The 17,727-nt window shown below is 33.7% G+C and overlaps 1 protein-coding gene across 7 annotated transcripts in view; it reads right to left on the reverse strand.

Moving 5' to 3' along the window:
* Rbfox1 (RNA-binding Fox protein 1) overlaps window positions 1–17,727 on the reverse strand; it is a 101,651-nt gene that overhangs the window by 33,804 nt on the left and 50,120 nt on the right. For 6 of the 7 annotated variants that reach the window (XM_089699174.1, XM_089699177.1, XM_089699176.1 and 3 more), the window contains exon 2: window positions 3,168–3,212. The exons of the other annotated variant lie outside the window; for it this stretch is intronic. In XM_089699174.1, coding sequence (XP_089555300.1) covers window positions 3,168–3,212 — 45 coding nt within the window. The remainder of the gene's footprint in view (window positions 1–3,167; window positions 3,213–17,727) is intronic. 7 annotated transcript variants of the gene reach the window in all.

Below are 17,727 nucleotides of genomic sequence, written 5' to 3' on the forward strand. Positions count from 1 at the left end.
TGTAGTTAGTCTTCATCCCAGAAATGTTGAGAAAAGGTAATGGGATAAGGAGAAAAGTTATAGTGTATAATATAGTTTTTGTAAATGAACCTTATTCCTTGAAACATAAAACATTTAGTGATCTTTTCAATCCCAAAAACGTAGTACAAATATCTTGTTTTCATATCTTTTTACTTTTATTTATAGAATCAAACGCAGCTCACAAGCAGCTCTTTCATATAATGATACTGTAATTAAATACTTTTGAATAACACGTGGCCGTCGTTGACGTTAATTTGTGGCTATAAGTGCTTAATTTTGGAGTTTTGTTACCAACAAGCGCCTTCTGAATCAAGTTGGGAAGAATGTCATTTAATTTTTTGCATATTTATACTGTAGACTGTAGTATCAGACTTAGTTAAAAAAAGGAATTAAATGTTGTAATTTATGAGATAAATCGGCTTTTTTACCTTTTCCTGATTATTGATCCACATAATATTAAAAATGAACATATTATTGGTAGGTACACAACTATTACTCCTATTTACTGTTCTTCAAATACTCATTATATCTCAGTTCCCATTACAGCACTTGTGAAAATAAGAGAATAATATTATTTAAATGTTTGTTTCATACGGCTCCACATTTCCGATTGTTGGCGTCGCCTCTTTAATATTTACTGATGTGTAATTGAGTGAGTGAATATAAAAACAGACGCGGCTCGCATGTTAATCAACGTAAGGATTTAACCTTAGATGTCTCTTTTACGGAGTCCGTTCTGTTTTATCTAAAGGAGATAACGAGTCTATGAAAAATAAAAACATTTACTTAATTTAATAATACATTTAGAACAACTTTTTTCTTTTCGTTAAAATAATGATATTAACGCAACAAAACAAATAAATGTTGACCGTCGCGTTGACGTCGCGGTCAAGGTATTATTTGTTTTAAATATCATATACCAAGTGATGATAAAAATTAATAGCCTGTCTTTATCGGTCAGCGGATTAACTTGTTTCATTTGACTAGCTATTAGTAGACGTGTACCAGTATTTTTAAGTCTCAGGGCCAAGACCTTATGAGTAGGTATGTACCTTATTACTTTAGCGCTTAAGCATTTGGCTATTCTTGATATGTTTTAAATTTTAATGATAATTACAGACAAGCCCGAGATATTTTAATTTATATGCATCGTATGGAGGCTGATATAAACACCCGATATTCATCTATGATGTAAAGAGTTAAGGTTTATATTTGTGTACATACATGCGTTTAATAAAAAAAAGTTAACATTCAAATCGGGTACGCGTTAGAGGTTGTGTCACGTTCACCATACTAAGGTCTATAATACACGCGCCAAAAATATATTTATATGTAGTCATATCACAGGTTATATCTTGTTATACAGGGTGTAATCGTTAAGTGTGCACAGGCGATTATTCCGTAACTATTACAGATATAAAAAAACTTTAAACTGATATCGAAAGTACTTAACCTAATGAGTAAAATGGCCATAATAAATTTTTAAAAATAAAACGAGAAATATCTAAAATATTAACTTGAAACCCTCCCATACGTTTAGTATGAGATACGAATATCCCATGTACATGGGTTGATCCAAAAGTAATGATAATCAATATTAAACAAGGTCATTACAGTTGAAATAATTATGTATTTCTCTAGATAGTCTTCTAACTAGATAATATACTTCGATATTTTTTTTCCTAAAATTAAAAAAAAAATCTTTATCTTCATCCACAAAAACCCCTCTACTGCGACCATCACTTCGCTGTCGTCTTAAAATTTCTTGCTAAGACGGTGTTTCTTGTGCCGAGGAAAGGGATAGAAATAACTAGGAGCTAGATCTAACAAACAGGGTGGGTGTTCAAGCATTTGAAATGCCGATTTTTGAATGGCAGCCATTGCAACTGACGCTTTGTGATCTGGTGCATTGTCTGGGTGAAACAGTATTCAAGCCCGCATTTTACCATTCTCTTTTCCTTACTAACCTACCGCAATCTTTTAATTTGGTCTGTGTAGTAAGAGCCCAATATAGTGGCTACCTTCTTAAAATATTCCACCATAATTATTCCTTCAGCGTTCCAAAAAAAACTACCGCTTTAATCTATCCCACTAATTTTCACTTTGAATTTCTTCATGGTCACTTTGGAAGCTCCCATCGCAGGCCATTGATTGTTTAATGGTTTCAGCATAAACATGGTGAACCCGGGTAACGTCCATGATCACAAATCGTGACAAAAAATTATCCTGATCTCATTAAAAATTTAGAAATTCACCCTCTAAATGTCGAATCGTTGTTTCTTCTTTTCGTCGGTAAACATTCTGGCACGCACGGTTCACATTCAAATTAATGTAAATACTTGGAAATGTGGCCTGTTGATATAATTTTTTTGTGATAACTTAGTCGTACATGAGCAAGCAAAAAACATTTATTTTATATTTTTATGTGCACAGGAAATACCCAATTATCATTACTTTTGGATCAACCTAGATTTAATATGAAAGATTTTAGCTTTTTCTTTCTTTTTTTGGTTTTCTGCTTTAATTACTTCGCAACTTTGAAGGGACGTTCATTTAGAAACTGTAAATAGAGCTCCTCATTGTATTGCACAATGAGGACATCACTTCGAAAATCTGCTATGAATACAAAATGTATGGGAAATAAAATGTATGGGAGCGTTTAATGTAACATTTTTGGATATTTCTCGTTTTATTTTTAAAAATTTATTATGGCCATTTTACTCATTAGGTTAAGTACTTTCGATATCAGTTTAAAGTTTTTTGATATCTGCAATAGTTACGGAATAATCGCTTGTGCACACTTAACGATTACACCCTGTATACGCGTGGTAGTGGCAACATCAAAGAGCATATTTTTGTCGTCATAGCTAACATATCATATCGTTTACAAGAATACTACAAAAAGATGGAAAGTTAATGTATTCGTAATATCATTTATTTCGTTTTAACAGGTAAATCGAAAAATGTTAAAGACGCATGCAAACAGTCTTAACACTATGAAAAGCTTATTATTTCTCGGTAATACGTAACAACCTTATAATAAAACTATGTAAGTAGGTACTTATAAAATAAATCATTACCCCAAATATTATTTAAGTACACATTCAAAGCATAAAACATGCTAATAAAAGTTCAAATATAAATACCAGTAAGGTCGGTGTTCCTGTATCGATGACATTGCCATTACTCACCTGAAAATAAAAGAAAATATCATTCATAACACAATAATGTGTAATATTTTTTTGTAAAAAAGATCTGCTGGTCTGATAATAACAATAATAAAACGAATTAATTATAATAGATAATTATTCAAGTATGATAACAATCGAAAAGATACTCTTTTTATAGCATTTAGGTTTCTGCAAGGATTTCATGGGAACAATAAAAACACCACAACTGAAATTATTGTTCACTTTTTTTATATTAAAATATCTTCTCTTTATTAAAGACCTATTTCATCGTTGATGTACCCACACAGCGGCTAGTTAAGTACAATAGAATGGTGCGTTTCATTATCTCCATTTATAACGAATAACGATTAATATTTTAAATTCATATTATACTTTTTAAAATATGAATCCATTTTTCATTCATTACCATCGTTTTCATTTGAAATTGAACGTTTATACTTTATACGTTTATGAATATTAAATAACTTTATCGAACTAAAGTATTCTCCTTCATTCCGCTTTGGATAGTGTTTAAAACACCTACGAACTTGTAATTAATTTGTCTGTTTGTCAATACGAACTTGTAGGATTCAATCTTTCAAAGCATAAATATAAGTATCAAGTCGTGAGTATGTATTGCAAAGCAAGCATTACAAGTTCGTACATCGGCATAGGTAGTGACATTCGCGATTCGAGCAGCGCTGGCAACAGCCCAAATATTTTTCATGTGCCGACTTCAGTCTGGGATAACTGGCCCTGCTCACCTCTATCTGAATACATTTACATGAATACACTGCTACAAACAGTGATCAAATTCAGGATCATATAATAATCAACTTCAATTTATTGCATAGCCGGCATTCAGTTAATAAGTGTAAAGAAAACCTGTATAAAAGTACGTTATGTAAAATAAAAGTAAAAATGAAATAAATTACAACCATCTATTCTTATTGCATACATACATTTGTAAATGTCAATAACATTATTGAAGGAAAACCGAACACTGAGGTATACCGCATAGTGCAAGTGTTGTGACTGGTTTTATATTTGTATACGTTCGAAAATTGTTAATTTCTATAAAAAACAATATTTCGTTCATACAGTTTGTATATTTTAAAGTAGACATGGGGCGGGTAGTGGTTTTGCCGGGTACCCGTCAGGCGGGTACCCGGCACATTTTTGCCGGGTACCCGGCCGGGTACCCGGCAGCGCTTATAGGTCGTCGCAGATGACGCAGGGCCTTCTCAAAACAAAAGGTGAAACAAACGACGTGGCTTCCGAGGCTCATGATTTATTTTGGTCTTGTTTCGAAGAAGCTGCTGATAACGAAGCGGCAACCAGCAGAGCTCAACCAAAAAATTCTGCAGCTTCTGAATTGGATCATTACTTAAGCACGGCTAGGGCTGCAAGAAATACCGATCCGTACAAATGGTGGGGATTTAACAGAGGGCATTACCCCATATTAAGTAAGGTGTCGGCAAAGTATCTCTCAAGCAGAGCTAGTTTACGAAAAAAAAAAGAAGCCGCTTAAATGATGCTCGCGCAGAAAAGTTAACTTTTCTGCATCATAATCTGCCAATACTAAAATATGAATATTAAAAATTGTGTCCCAATAAATGATTATAAAACTTACAATTTTTTTTCTGCTCCTGTAAAATTACCCGGCACTGCCGGGTACCCGGCCCCATTACCCGGTATCCGGCCGGATCCTCAAAAAAGTGCCGGATCCGCCGGGTACCGGATCCATGCCGGGTACCCGCCCCATGTCTATTTTAAAGTTGGAAGTATTCCGAAAACTAAATTATTATTCTTTAGACAGATTACACGCAAATTATAAACATTTAAATTTACATTTAACAAGCGCAGCACATAAATTTTCATTTTGCGGTCGGTTATTAATACAGGTAAGCTACCAGATGCACAAAGCTCTTGAAAGATAGAGTACATTCTGCGTAATCAAATTGCTCTGAGAAACAACACAATTATAAATAGCTGGAAATAATGTTTTCGCAAATATGAAATAAGTTATATCGTAGTCTAAAACTACCGTCGTAGTATAATAAATAGGAACACTTCAATTATTATTCAGATCATATTTTTTATTTACATTTTTGTTGTATTCTTACTAGTAAATTTAATAAAATTCCTGTAAATAGACAGACATAGGAACGACAGGGTGTAGTTATTTCATTAAATATGATTGATCGAGCTAGTAATATTAAGTCACAAATTTGGAAAGATCCACAAGATCCTTCTTCCTTTGTTTCCTATCAACACCATAAATAAACATCAGCAAAAGTACTGCAACGTCTGTTCAATATTGATTACAACTAAAAAGTGTTAATGATTTCATATAATCCTACAAATTACAATGGTATAAATATAACATTTTCCACATGATTAATGGTGCGCGCGCGTGTGAAGTCTGTGAACGCAGTTATAGTAGAGCCATTTTAATAGGCAACATTTGACAGTTCAACAAAATTCAACAACGTAACCTAGTAACGAGGACATAGAATAACATGATATTTCGTTTTATTAGAACTGCACATTTGCTTAACTTTTTTCAATTACGATTACATATTTATAATAATAATTACCGATACAAGTAATTTTAAGATTTCATTTTACTGATAAACCATTCTAAACATAATAAACAATTTCTGAATTGAAGAACTGACGTCGCTACAATTTTGTGTCAATAAACCTTTTTTCTTTTTAAATACCAGAGACGTTACTCTAAAAATCGAAATCTGACATCTAGAATCGAATGCATTGAATACTTGTGAATAAAAATCATCATAAATTAATAAATTCGATTTACAAATGTTTCAAATCCGTATCGATTAATTCACTTTAATCGATGTTTTGAAGCAGGTTACCTCTCTTCGAAGATAAAATTGATAGACGTCAAATGTTGCCTATTAAATTGGCTCTATAATAAACAGTGCGCGATAATTTTCACTGCAGCGGTAATGGCATCGCGCCGCTAACTTGCGCGTCCATCGAACGTAAAAAATATTGGCAGCAATACATTGGCAATACCAATACCCTCAGCTGCTTGTGCTCGCGCACAATTAAGCCGCCAACAGGTATTTACGAACTGGTTCGCCTTCAAATACCAACTACATGCAATGCGATACCCGAATTGCTGTGGGTGTTAAATAAAAACGAAAGTCTATCCTTTCGTGCTTAAAGTACGGCCTAACTCGAAAGCTCGCTAAAGTAACTTAAAAAGTTGAACATTAGGCGCATTTAACGGCTATTTATTACATTCATTCATTCATTAACAATGACATATAAATTGACTTATAAATTATTATTTGATACATATTCAACACATAATAATAGTAAGGTTTACTATTAAATCTTATGAATGTTATAACAGCATTCAACCCTTTCAACCTACCTGCCTAAGCGTTCTAACAGACTAACTCTAAGGTGGCAAATCCACCCAATGAATTAATAATCAATTACTGAGGCCTCCATTATCAAAACAGACGTCAACAATTAGGATCTTATAAACCTTAAAAATGACACGTATTATATTGTATAGTATAAGCACAGAATACATAATACAGTAGCTAAACGCTAGTAAAAGCTTAATATGTAGTACAAATCTGGAAATTGAAGGGAAAACCTAAAGAAAGTATCAGTACAAAGGTAAGGTCCGTAAGGTTTGAAAGTCGTGCAATCTAGTAAAGAAAACCTGAGTTAAAGTGGACTAGGTACATAATTAACTCATAATTATAATATAAATAGATAATAAATGGTACGATAAGCGACCACTACACTCAAAGGCTACAGTTTATTTTCGAACATAACTGCAGCCATTAACTTTGCCTCTGCCCAAGTTTAATTGCAAATATAAGTTTAACGACTTTCTATTAAAATAAAAATTTTATTTTGTTTGTAAATTTTAACGCATAAATTTTGCACTTTATATTAGTAATGTGACTGAGGATTCAATTTATCATCGTTAAACATAGCGTGGAAATAGCAAAGCAAAAAATAGATCTACAAGACTAAATTACGCTTTTCTCTGGTGTATTGCAATTATACATATTGCCATTAAAGCTCTTTTCATTCAAATTTATCTATATTAGTTTAAGGGTTTTTTTGTATGATTACATGTTTGAATAGACTCCTAAATTTATGAAATTTTAATTATAAGATATATATAGAAGAATTTATATAAATAAAATTGAAAATTTTGTTGAAAAGGACTTTAAAACGGGACGAATTTGGAGCTGGCTCCAACCGGGTTCAGGTTTTTTACAAGTTCAAATTCCAAGCGCAAACAAGTCCAAAAATCATTAGAATTATAGATATTTTATAAAGATTTTGTCAAAATTGAACGAACGGTTTCGTGTGACTTTTGTTATTGAACGCATCGAGTTTAAAAAAACGGTCTGGCGGGACGCCGAAGGCTGGTTACCTTCTTATTTCTCCGCAAAGAAACTTGATCAGTAATGAAGGAACAGATGTGAGTTGCACCTGCATTTATACCCACAAATTATAATGGAACATAAGCCTTTCAGGACGTTTTGTTTCAATATGAATGTTCCTATATATACAGTATTAGGTAGGTACCCAATTGTAAATTCATTATTCAAACATATTTTATTGGTATTTGAATAAATAATTGATATGAATAATATTATAATCCTATTATAAAGTAAAGCTTAGGCGGGTAGTGTATTTATTATATTTATGGGTATTTTACTGAGTCAGAGTCCACTGATTTTTCTTAAATATTGTCAAAAATGAGCATTAGGTAAACCTAGCATTAGGTAGGAATGTAGTTATTTAATTGTGATTAGGTAATAATTCAACTCACTCGTTACGCTTGTAAAATAAAACAATTGAAGATAAATTTTCCTTACAGGACCCTAACATTGTGCCAACATACCGCATTGTTTTAAATGATTTAGTGTTTTCAAATAAGACGCAGACAATAAAGAAATCATTGGACCACGTAAACACATTAAAACATTAATTATTCTCTATCGGTTGATAGCGTGACCTCGTTATCTGACCGTAAACAAGAATCAACGCACGATGTCCTTATGCGGCGAGAAAACATTACTAGTTATGGGAACATTAATTTAAAATACGTATCACAATGTTGCTATTTGAAAGGTAAACAATGCTTGTTATTATAATAGATGAAATAAACATTTTATGCGTTCTTCTACTTATTATAATAAATAGTCAATTAAATAGGAGACAATTTAAAATTATATTGCACACTTAAATTATTAATGGTTCGACGTGTTATCTCTTTTTAAAATAACTAATTATATTTGTTGTGTTATAAATGGTAAATAAACAACATCTGATTACTTATTGATACTACGGTAAGGTATTGACATTTTCTATGTAAGTGCTTTACAAAATAGATATAATTTTATCATAATATAATAATAGTTTGCCCTGTTGAAGTTGGATATAATACATATCTTTTCAAGCGCAAAATTTATGAACTAGTATATAATAAAATTAATAATTATATAAATAAAGGTATGTTAAATAATGAATGGACATATTTTTGGCTTAAAAATTCAAAGTATTTCTATAAAGGAATAAATTTCTGAATAAAACTTGAAATCGAGTGTATAACATTTTCAATTGAACAAAGTTACAGAGACTGAATTTGTGAAGAATTTAATTGAACAGATAAACGAAATAACATTCTGTAGAGCTGCTTCTTTATCATCTGAATAAAAGGAGAGAATTAAAAGCTATTTCGAACACAATGAAACTAAACTGTTCTATTATAACAGTGTTCAATTTACGACTACACACATCGACTTTTTTCATTGTGTCACAGCCAAATTTTTTTACGTAGGTACATCCATGTCATAACTTAGCAGCAGATATCTAAAAACGCTAATAGATACTAAGTACAATGATAAAAATTATTCCATGATATAGCGCCATCAAGAATGTAAATCATAACATGTATAGCTCTAATGTCGCCGTCGGTCGTGTGATACGATGGCGTTTAACTCGCTATCTGCGACGTTGTTGGACCCGTGCCAAATTGACCAAAACATTTTTTTTTTATAAATACGAAAGATATGTGTACTTATTTCAATGATCATGTACATTGTACAAGGAATGATAATCCGTGTACTGTCAATTGAATGATTGAAGTGGTCCACTACCACTTCAATCATCCAATAATTGTACTTCAAAACTGAGGCTCGCACAAAAAAGAAAACATTATTTATTACATTTACAAATTATTTAGCTAAGTATGAATTTGGAGTACCTAGTACCTACATAATATTTTCATTTCGTATTTTATAACAATAGGGTTATTTATTTGAGAAGCCGAGTGATAGGAGATGTAACCATAGAAATCTAAATAACAAGACACAGTTATTTAGATTTCTATGGATGTAACAATGAATATAAGAATTGGCATTATGTAAAATGTCCTCTAAAAACATTTAAGCAAATTGATGAATGTTTTTGATACGTTATTTTGTATTACCATCTTTTACATGTAAATAATAAACGAACAATGTACATGTAACGAACAATTTACATGTAAATAATAAATATTGAGTACCTACCTTTGTAAAATAAAAAAATTAAGCACGGGTATAGGTATAATTCCATCTATGTATCTTTATGTAACATAGGTAGGTACATAACATTGGAGACGTAAAAAAACTTATTTAAAACTATTGAAAACTGAATTCCGTTAAAGGTTTTTTTCTGTAAGTACTGTTAAATGAAGTAATTTTTCATTTCAATTTCCTTTCACGTCCGCGTCGTGTACGTCGTCGTACGTGTCGTCGACTACGACGTCACGTCGTCCGCGTCGTCGCGCTTTCGCATCAAAATTTTGTATGTATCAGCCATCGTGAAACTACGTAATGTAAATAGAGATTCAATTGACTCTTCCTTTCACGATACCTATAGTGAATGTTAGTTTATGCAAGTATTTTTTCCTAATAGAAACCAACTGATGCCAAACCACAAACCGTAATTGAGCAAACAAAGCGAGCAGTTAAAACAATCACAAAAATAAACTTAAATATTCTTTGAAATATCATTAAAAGCAACCGGCTCGTACTGTAAAATACACTGGTCATCAAAAAAATCGACCCACCTGCATTTTTACGGAAAATTGCGGTTTTCTCACAAACTAAAGAAAAAATTTGTTTGGAAACTGAACTGATTAGTTAAACATGCATATTTACACGAATATAAACACATAAAATCATTAACATCATAAAAAAATTTGTCAATTTCGAATAAAGATCAAAATTCTCAATTTTCAGGCTTTTCTTTATTTTATTTCAAATGCAGTTTATTTTGTAATCATGAAACTTATGATCACGTTTCCTTCGAATTTATACTCAGTACTTTCTCTTCTTTCTGGAATGATAGCCTGCGTTCACCATTTTAAAGAAATAATCAAGATTTTGATGGTCTCTTGAGGAGTTCGTTATCATTCTTACCTCATGGCGGTTTTCAGGTCTCCTATTGTTGTAGGGGCTAGGCATGTGCGCCGATCGGCGTGGCGCACGCCGCCGGCCGTTTCAGTCACGCCGACGCCGCCGATTTTTTTTCCGGCGTCATCGGCGTATATAGTTTAAATAAAGCATTAGTATTTTTAAATATATAATAATAAAATAAATTAATATATTGCTGCACAATCGTGAGATATGCAAACTCAGAGACTATTTCCTCGCAATGTTGGCTATGCAATCCATGCTGAAGTCATAGAATGTGACAAAGGACTCACTCCCCTGTCCCTGGCCAAACAGGACTGGCAAAAGCCGGCAGTGCTCAGCATTTCCGACAGGGAGGCCATATGGAAAGAGAAAGAGCTACACGGTAGGTTCCACAGGATTCTGCATGAACCTCATGTAGATTTCTTGTCCTCCGTTCACTGGCTGCGTTTTGGTGACCTCTTTGGGGAAACCGAGGGTTTTGTCTGTGCGATACAGGATCAGGTGGTTAAAACGAATAATTATCGGAAGTACATCATAAAGGACGGGACCCAGGACTTATGTCGTATGTGTCACCGTCCTGGAGAAACTCTCCGATATGTTACTTCCGGTTGTTCCATGCTCGCCAGCACTGAGTACTTGCACAGGCACAACCTAGCAGCTAGGATTATCCACCAAGAGCTCGCTCTGAAGTATGGCCTTCTTGACGGAAAAGTGCCTTATTACAAGTACGCGCCGGAGCCGGTCCTGGAAAATAACCGTGCCAAATGGTAGTAGGATCGGCCCATCATCACAGACAGGACTATTCTAGCGAATAGACCTGATATTGTGGTGATGGACCGAGCAACTTCCAGGATTTTCTTGGTAGACATCACTATCCCACATGACGACAATCTTGTTAAGGCCGATTCAGATGACATGTGCAAGAAACAAGTACAAAAGGTAAAATAATTTGCATATTATTTGTACTTGTCATTTATATTTTGCTCGTACTTCCCCATTTTATAATTCCTTGTTTTTTTTCTGATTTTGATTGTCGCCAATGGTATAAATAAGAAATTTAATGGAGATTTAGGCGTATTTTACTCATTTTCCCCATCCACGCCGATTACGCCGATGACGCCGCCGCCGCCGGCAAATAAGATGCTAGACGCCGCCGCCGGTCAAAAGAGCATCGGCGCACATGTCTAGTAGGGGCTGAATTACGAGCTCTAAGCTTTATTTTTTAATTGCCCCACATGTGCTCTGTAGGTTTCAAATCGAGACTTTTTGCTAACCAGAATGTAACTCTAATGCGGACCTCTTCTAAATACTGGATCACGATTCGCTCTACGTGTTTCCGAGCATTATCATGCATAGACTCAAAGTTTTTGCAGATACAGCCGGCATATTACACCATATGATAGTCCAAAACCTCGGTAATGTATTGAACAGCATTTAATGAGCATCTTTTTATCGTCAAGCTCCGTGCGTCTTGTCCAAGAAATGCCACTCTAGAACTTTACAGAGCCTCTATCATAATCGACCATTTCTCTTACCTAGCACTGAACAAATCGTTCATCTGGTCATCGCATGACATAAAGACGTGTATCAGCACCATATAAAGTCATTCGCATCTTGTCACTCAAAAGTACTGACTCCCATTGGCCTATAGTCCAGTTTACGTGATTTCGAGTCAATTGAAGTCTGGTTTGTCGATGAGCTGTGGCTGATTGTGGCCCTGTTTCTGGCTTGTGTGGTCTTAGGTTTTACTCCTAAAGTCTTCTTCTAACAGTTCTGTCATTTATACCCACCTCCTTATCTTCACGCAGGCGTCACTAGAGATCTACACCAGACAGATGTCGATTTCGTAGAGTTGATTACATTATCTAGGGGTCGTCCCTATGAGTTGCCGCCCTATTTCTTGCAGATCAATATTTTCATCGATACTGCCCAGTCGCTAGAAACCTTTGGTAAACTCATCGAACTGCAAAACAGCTCAGATTTTACTTTTTAGCCACGGCAAGTTGACATAACCCCTGTTTTAGTAGAGCCACAGTTTGGGCCCCCTCAGCTACAGTAGTATCCATTATTTTGAGACAAAATTTACCAAAACTACAGCATCAATTATTAAACTTAACGTTATGAACAAGAGATCCCGAAAAAAGTCATTTTTGAACTGGGAACACGGGCATAATTTGTCCCGCCGTAAACCGTCAAATCAACACTGTACAGTATTTCTGTATAAAAATTTGTTAAGAATCATTAAGTGCAGTAAAATTTACGACAAACATAATGATTAGCATGTTATCAGACCCTTACAACAAAATACAACAATATAAGACGACTTATTTGTGAAATAATCGATAAATAGCAAACATAGTGTAGGTGGGTCGATTTTTTTGATGACCAGTGTATATTGCTGTTTTCACACAAGATATTACAAGAGAAGAGAAGGTGCAATTTCTATTTTCAGCAGAATTTATATCAATTGTTATGATGTCATTTAGCATTTAACCCACGTATTAGCTGGTTTTGCGTAATTGAGATGTAGTCTGTAATCTGTTTTGGATTGCTATAAATTCCCAAATTACCCAAATCGAAAATATAGCAAAGAAGAAGAAATATAAACATTAATAAATAGCCGCATAAATGCTGTTATCCCTGTTTGGGTAAACATAGAGAAAAACGTGAAAGCATCGCAAACATACTTATAAAAAGTAGCCTAGATTAAAAATCGTTTTAATCCGCTTATTAACTACCTACCCAGTTTCATACAAAGTGATTATACTGTCCCATTATATTCGTTTACATTGTCGAGTATTCTTTAAAGCCCATACTTTTTTAAAATTGAAACTTCAGCATGGAAAAATTACAAACTTTTTCAAAAAGTAAGGGCCGGTTTTAAGGCTGCAGTCTAGCAAAATTGCGTTTTCAACAAATTATTTGACAATTTTTTCCCGGCTAATGAAATGATAAACTGAATTTTTTTTTCTTGTTTATCAATAAGTGTTATATACGCAATGCGCGTGAATTTTTTCACATTTATAAAGTTACTTTATTTTACCTTAATCAGGCCTTCAAGATAAGTCTCTTTCCCCCAAAGACATTTCGAGCTAAGTTTGTGCACTCACTACGTTGCAACCGATTACAATTTACACAATCTGATCAGCGCATTATTATCCTTATATAGTCGTTATTAAAAACTGCTGAATACAATTGCCGAAATACTTATGATTTTCTTAATTAGAACGTTATAAATTCATTAAATTTCCCATTTTTTGCCTTACAAAATCTATTGATAAATACTGCTAAAAGTTATTTTTTCCATTAATTTATTCGAGTTGGTTGAAGACCAATGAGTATTAATCCTTTAAAAAAAATTTTTTTTGAATTTTGATAATTCTTTAAATATTAAAAAAATATTTAAAATAATAAGGAAAAATCCTAGCGAATTTCTTTAGTCGCGCTCCTTGGGCCGGAGCGTTCTGACGTGTGCTCTACGCTCGATTTTCCTTCATACCGAAGTGAAAGTTGCTCTACTTCATTAAATTTAATATTTTTGTTAATTGATTATTTTTATCTTAGTTTTGTGCAAATATTCGTATTTTTAAACATTTGATTTCGATATGGAAAATAAACGAAAAAAATACGCGTGTAACTACTAGAAAAAAAATTAACTTCGAACATAAAGTTAATGAAACCAAATAGATTGCAAAGGTGATTGGCAACAATTTCTTTATTTTACGGAGTGTCAGTAAAGGGATATATATTTGTTTAAAACTAAAGTAAGCTCATAAATTTTCTTATAATATAATTTTTTTGAAGTTCCAAAAATGTTTATTTTTTGTTTGAGAAATACGAAATATAATATAAACTTGTATTGAGAACTTGAACTTCCCAAGTTCATCCGGGGAAATCCCCATACGGGGAAAATGATTTGTTTACTCCAAAATTGATCCGAGGTGTTTTAATTTTTTCTTCTAGTCATTTTCAACGTAGCGGCTAGGGCATGCACCCGGGTTTACCCGGTTCCGAAAAACCCGGGTAAACCCGGGTTTTTTGATGATCTTGAGAACCGGGTCTGAATAGTATGAAACCCGGTTCTCCCGGTTCCGACCAAAATATTAAAATATAAAGTATTATTTATATTTTGCTGCATTATTTTAACAAATTTATTCTATCTGGCAACGTCAGACTCACGTGCATCGCGAATTTTCGTGCCACGCCTCAAACGTGGCTCTGATTGGTTGTCTAACCTTAGATGCTATAAGTTTCCTACGGGTGTATTACCAAAAAAAAATTAGGCTTCGAAAATGACAAATTAGGCTACTGAAATATTTGTATTAGATTTGTCGTGAATTTAAAAAGCTGTTGATTTTACTGTTTCATATAATGATCCAGTCATGTTTTTGTTTTTGGTATCAAGCTGAAATTTATATCGAATACGTCTTCGGTCCCTTGATGCTGTGAAAAAGTCAAACTCACAAGCCAACGCATCAAAAGATACAGCCGTAAATGCTGAAAATTTTCACAAATTTCGACATTCGCATGGGACTCAAAACCTACAGGTACAGTATTTCACATGAACACAGAGCCTTTAAATTTGGTAAAAGTAACGTCTTATAACACAGATAAAGGAAAAATTGCTAGAAACATAAATTTTAAAGTTACAACATTATAAAAAAATAGGTTTGTTCGGAGCCCTCGGAGCGCGAGTCCGAATCGCACTTGGCCGGTTTTTTGCTTTACAGTTTGCAGTTAATGAATAAGGTTTAAGTTTATATGTGATATTATGATAACAAGGTACTTTTATAAGACTGATAAATAAAGAGAAGTATTGAAATTTTGTTTCTTTATTAATTTAATAAAATAAGACATAAGCCGCGTAAAATAAAAGGCCCATCAGGTACTTTTACAGTTACTTTTGTTTAATTTCGTATTTTTTTCCGAGGTATTATAAAAGAACCGGGTAACCCGGTTCTACCCGGTTCTGAGCTCGATTTGGAACCGGGTTTCAGAAACTTGGAACCGGACTCGGTTCTGCATGCCCTAGTAGCGGCATGTTGTTTGATTATTAATTTTGTAACTTAAATACAGGATGTTGGTTTTATATTCTGATCTTACAGACGCGCTGACAAATTTAGTCCACCATTTCTAGTTTAGTCTACCAACTCTAAGTACCAATATTAAAACGAATGGATTATCATCACATCATCAAAACTCAGATGTAATGGAAGATCACAATAACATAGAAAATTCAGTGGGGTTGAGAACTAATTAAACAGAAGTAACAGAGACGCGAAGAATAAAAAAAGAGGACGAAAACGATAATTCGTTGATGCTTTCCCTTTTCGACGTATTGTTAGGGTACATCACCAATCTGCAAAAAACAAAACTGATGATTCCCAATTGCTGATTAAAAATGAAAAACAAATAATCGACAACAGTGGTGAAAATTTGCTGATCACAATGAAACATCCTTCAGTGGTAGCAGAAGTATCGGTGAACAGCGTAAAGGAGAGGAGGACAGGAAAACATTATGAATGTGGATGGTGGATTGTATACAGGGATGGTGGATTGTATCGATAAGTATGTGCAGGCGATTATGACGTTATTATTGCAGGTATCAAAAAACTTAAAACTGATATCGAAATTACTTTACCTAATGAGCAAAATGACAATAATAACTTTTTAAAAGTATAACGAGAAATATCTAAAAAATTTACTTTATACACTCCCATATCAAAAAGGGAAAATGGGACTAGTAGAAGTTAAATGTCTCATTCCGGCAAAAGACATGAATGCGGAAGATGCGGTTAAAAAAAAATTTAATACTTGAAATACAATGCAAAAAATAACACTTTTGTCATAGATAAGAATCATGACTATTTTTTCCAAATTCAGGGACAACTAAACGTTGCAGAAGCAGAAGTCTGCTTATTTGCTGTTTGGACTGGAGTGAATCATTCGTTAAAAATAGAATATATAAAAAAGTATGTAACGTTTAGGCAAAATAAAATGATGGACCATTATCAAGATTTTACATAAATTGCCTACTGTCAGAATTGATTGATTCGAGACTTCAGCATTCGATGCCCATCAAGGACCCATCCTATATCATTCAAGCGATTGAAAAAAAAGAGATAAATCCAGTGCAACTGATAAAGCATCAGAATGCTAGCAAAAGATTTATTAGGTTTATCAATATCACTACATAGTATAAAACAAAGTCGATTTCCCTGTCCCTATGTCCCTATGTCCTTATGTCCCTATGTCCCTTTGTACGCTTAAATCTTTGAAACTACGCAACGGATTTTGATGCGGTTTTTTTTAATAGATAGAGTGATTCAAGAGGAAGGTTTATATGTATAATAACATCCATTAAATAGTGGAGAAGTACTGTTATTTTTGAGGTTTCTAAAGTGATGTCGTAAAAAATTACATTTTTTCCGCTTACATTGCAAACGCAGGCTGAACCCTATGAGTTTTATCAAAATAATGTACTAAGTATTATACACATTGAAAAGGTCTATAGAAAAGTCCGCGATGGTATATGTCTATCTCTTATGGATAACCCACAATAAAATTTTTTTGTCATTTACTTTTTACGAAAAATAATGGCTAATTTTCGATGCGATTTTAACCAATACAGCATTAATCCTTCACCAATTAAATACCTTGAATACATTGTTCGTTTAATATAGATCTATATGGCCCTTTACACCGTATGATTTAAGTGAATATTTTCGAAGATATTACAGATTTAAAAATTGCGGGACGTAGCGTTTGCGGCGGTACCGGCCGGCCGCCAGGCTATCTATACGAAGTCGGAGCGGGCCGCTATGTTTTTATATACAACGTTCACAGTTTTTCTGTAGTGTATTTAGTATCAGCATTGCACCCGTGCGAAGCCGGGGCGGGTCGCTAGTAAATCTATATATTATACATAATATAATAAATCTGTAGAAGACTCGAAGACTGACATCCGCGCGGACGGAGTCGCGGGCGGAAGCTAGTCAGAAATAAATATCTTTTGTTTTCATTTGCGTATTTTTCTATTTTACAATTTTTTAACACAAACA

This window comes from Colias philodice, chromosome 9, assembly GCF_061535455.1.
Source record: "Colias philodice isolate Cphi_HAF_F1 chromosome 9, ilColPhil1 Martin Lab GWU primary, whole genome shotgun sequence".
In the NCBI taxonomy this organism is placed as follows: Eukaryota; Metazoa; Arthropoda; class Insecta; order Lepidoptera; family Pieridae; genus Colias; species Colias philodice.